Source organism: Trichechus manatus, unplaced genomic scaffold, assembly GCF_000243295.1.
Source record: "Trichechus manatus latirostris isolate Lorelei unplaced genomic scaffold, TriManLat1.0 scaffold00440, whole genome shotgun sequence".
Lineage (NCBI taxonomy): Eukaryota > Metazoa > Chordata > Mammalia > Sirenia > Trichechidae > Trichechus > Trichechus manatus.
The window spans coordinates 176,560-177,896 of record NW_004444376.1 but is presented as its reverse complement, the minus strand read 5'-3'; the positions used below and the strand labels follow the sequence as shown (position 1 = coordinate 177,896).

Sequence of the window (1,337 nt, the reverse complement as noted above, 5' to 3'; positions counted from 1 at the left end):
TTCATAGCGTACTAGAATAAGATCTATAAAAGGAATTTGGTGAACACACAATCATCCTATGATTAGTCAGTGCATTTCTTTCTGGAGAAAAATACCTACAAGAAGTTAAATTACCAAGTGAAAATAGTCAGATGTTGATAGAATTCAAGTAAGGATCATTATAGGTTGTTCAAAATGGTTATGAGCTTTAAGCACACGTAGTCTAATGCAATCCTCTCAGAATATTAAATGTGTGTATAATGAGTCAGTATACATGTTGATATGTATTGATTGTCTCCTGTTAGGATTGTTTCCTATTAGGAGTATTTTATCTTTCCTGCCCACGTAACAAAAACTAAGATGTTAAGGAAATGTAAATTAAATTCACCATACTTTATGTATCAGCTGAAGTCATAATTGGCTACACCATGATTTTCTCATGGCATTTTTCACTTCTGCATTCCTCAGTGTGTAGATCAGAGGGTTGAGCAAGGGTGTCCCAATTGTATAAAACACAGCCACCATCTTGTCCACTGGAAATGTAGTTGGTGGGCGTGTGTACATGAATATACATGGACCAAAAAATAAGACAACCACAATAAAATGGGAGGTACAGGTAGAAAGAGCTTTTCGCCTTCCTTCTGCACTGTGGTTTCTCAGAGAGTATAAAATGACAACATAGGATACAAGCAAGAGCATGAAACTCACCATGCATATGGCCCCACTATTGGTCACAAGTAGCAAATTTATCACGTAAGTGTCCATGCAGGCAAGTTTCAATAAGGGCTGCAAATCACAGCAATAGTGATCAATCACATTAGGGCCACAGAAGGGCAATTTCAAAGCCGCAGGAATCTGTGCTGAAGAATGAATACAAGATCCCACCCAGGCCAGAATCACCAGCACACCACAGACACGCTGGCTCATGACGGTTGTGTATCGCAGTGGCTTACAAATGGCCACATAGCGATCAAAAGCCATGAGGATGAGCACAAATATTTCCATGCACCCAAAGAAATGGGCTGCAAAGACCTGAGTCATGCACTCGTTGTAGGAAATAGTCTTCTTCTGAGATATAGAATCCACAATCAATCTGGGTGCTGTAGTTGTAGAAAAGCAGGCATCAGCAAAGGACAGGTAGAATAGGAAGAAGTACATAGGACTCCCAAGGGTCTGACTTGTCTTAATAGTCACCACAATGAGAAAGTTGCCCAGCAGAGTCAAAAGGTAAAGAATCAAGATGATCCCAAATATTGATTTCTGCTTTTCAGTATCCTGTGTCAACCCAACCAGAATGAATTCAGTCACACTGTTATTCATCAACATATCAGTAGCTGCAGGTGCAATGAAGTTGACAA

General features: G+C 39.8%; 1 protein-coding gene across 1 annotated transcript in view; it reads right to left on the bottom strand.

The window, feature by feature from the left end:
• Positions 1 to 225: 225 nt before the first annotated feature.
• Positions 226 to 1,337, bottom strand: part of LOC101342474 (olfactory receptor 4C11-like) — a 6,512-nt gene continuing 5,400 nt past the window's right edge. Inside the window, exon 2 of the mRNA XM_004391079.2 lies at positions 226 to 1,313. Coding sequence (XP_004391136.2) covers positions 391 to 1,313 — 923 coding nt within the window. The 3' untranslated portion in view covers positions 226 to 390. The remainder of the gene's footprint in view (positions 1,314 to 1,337) is intronic.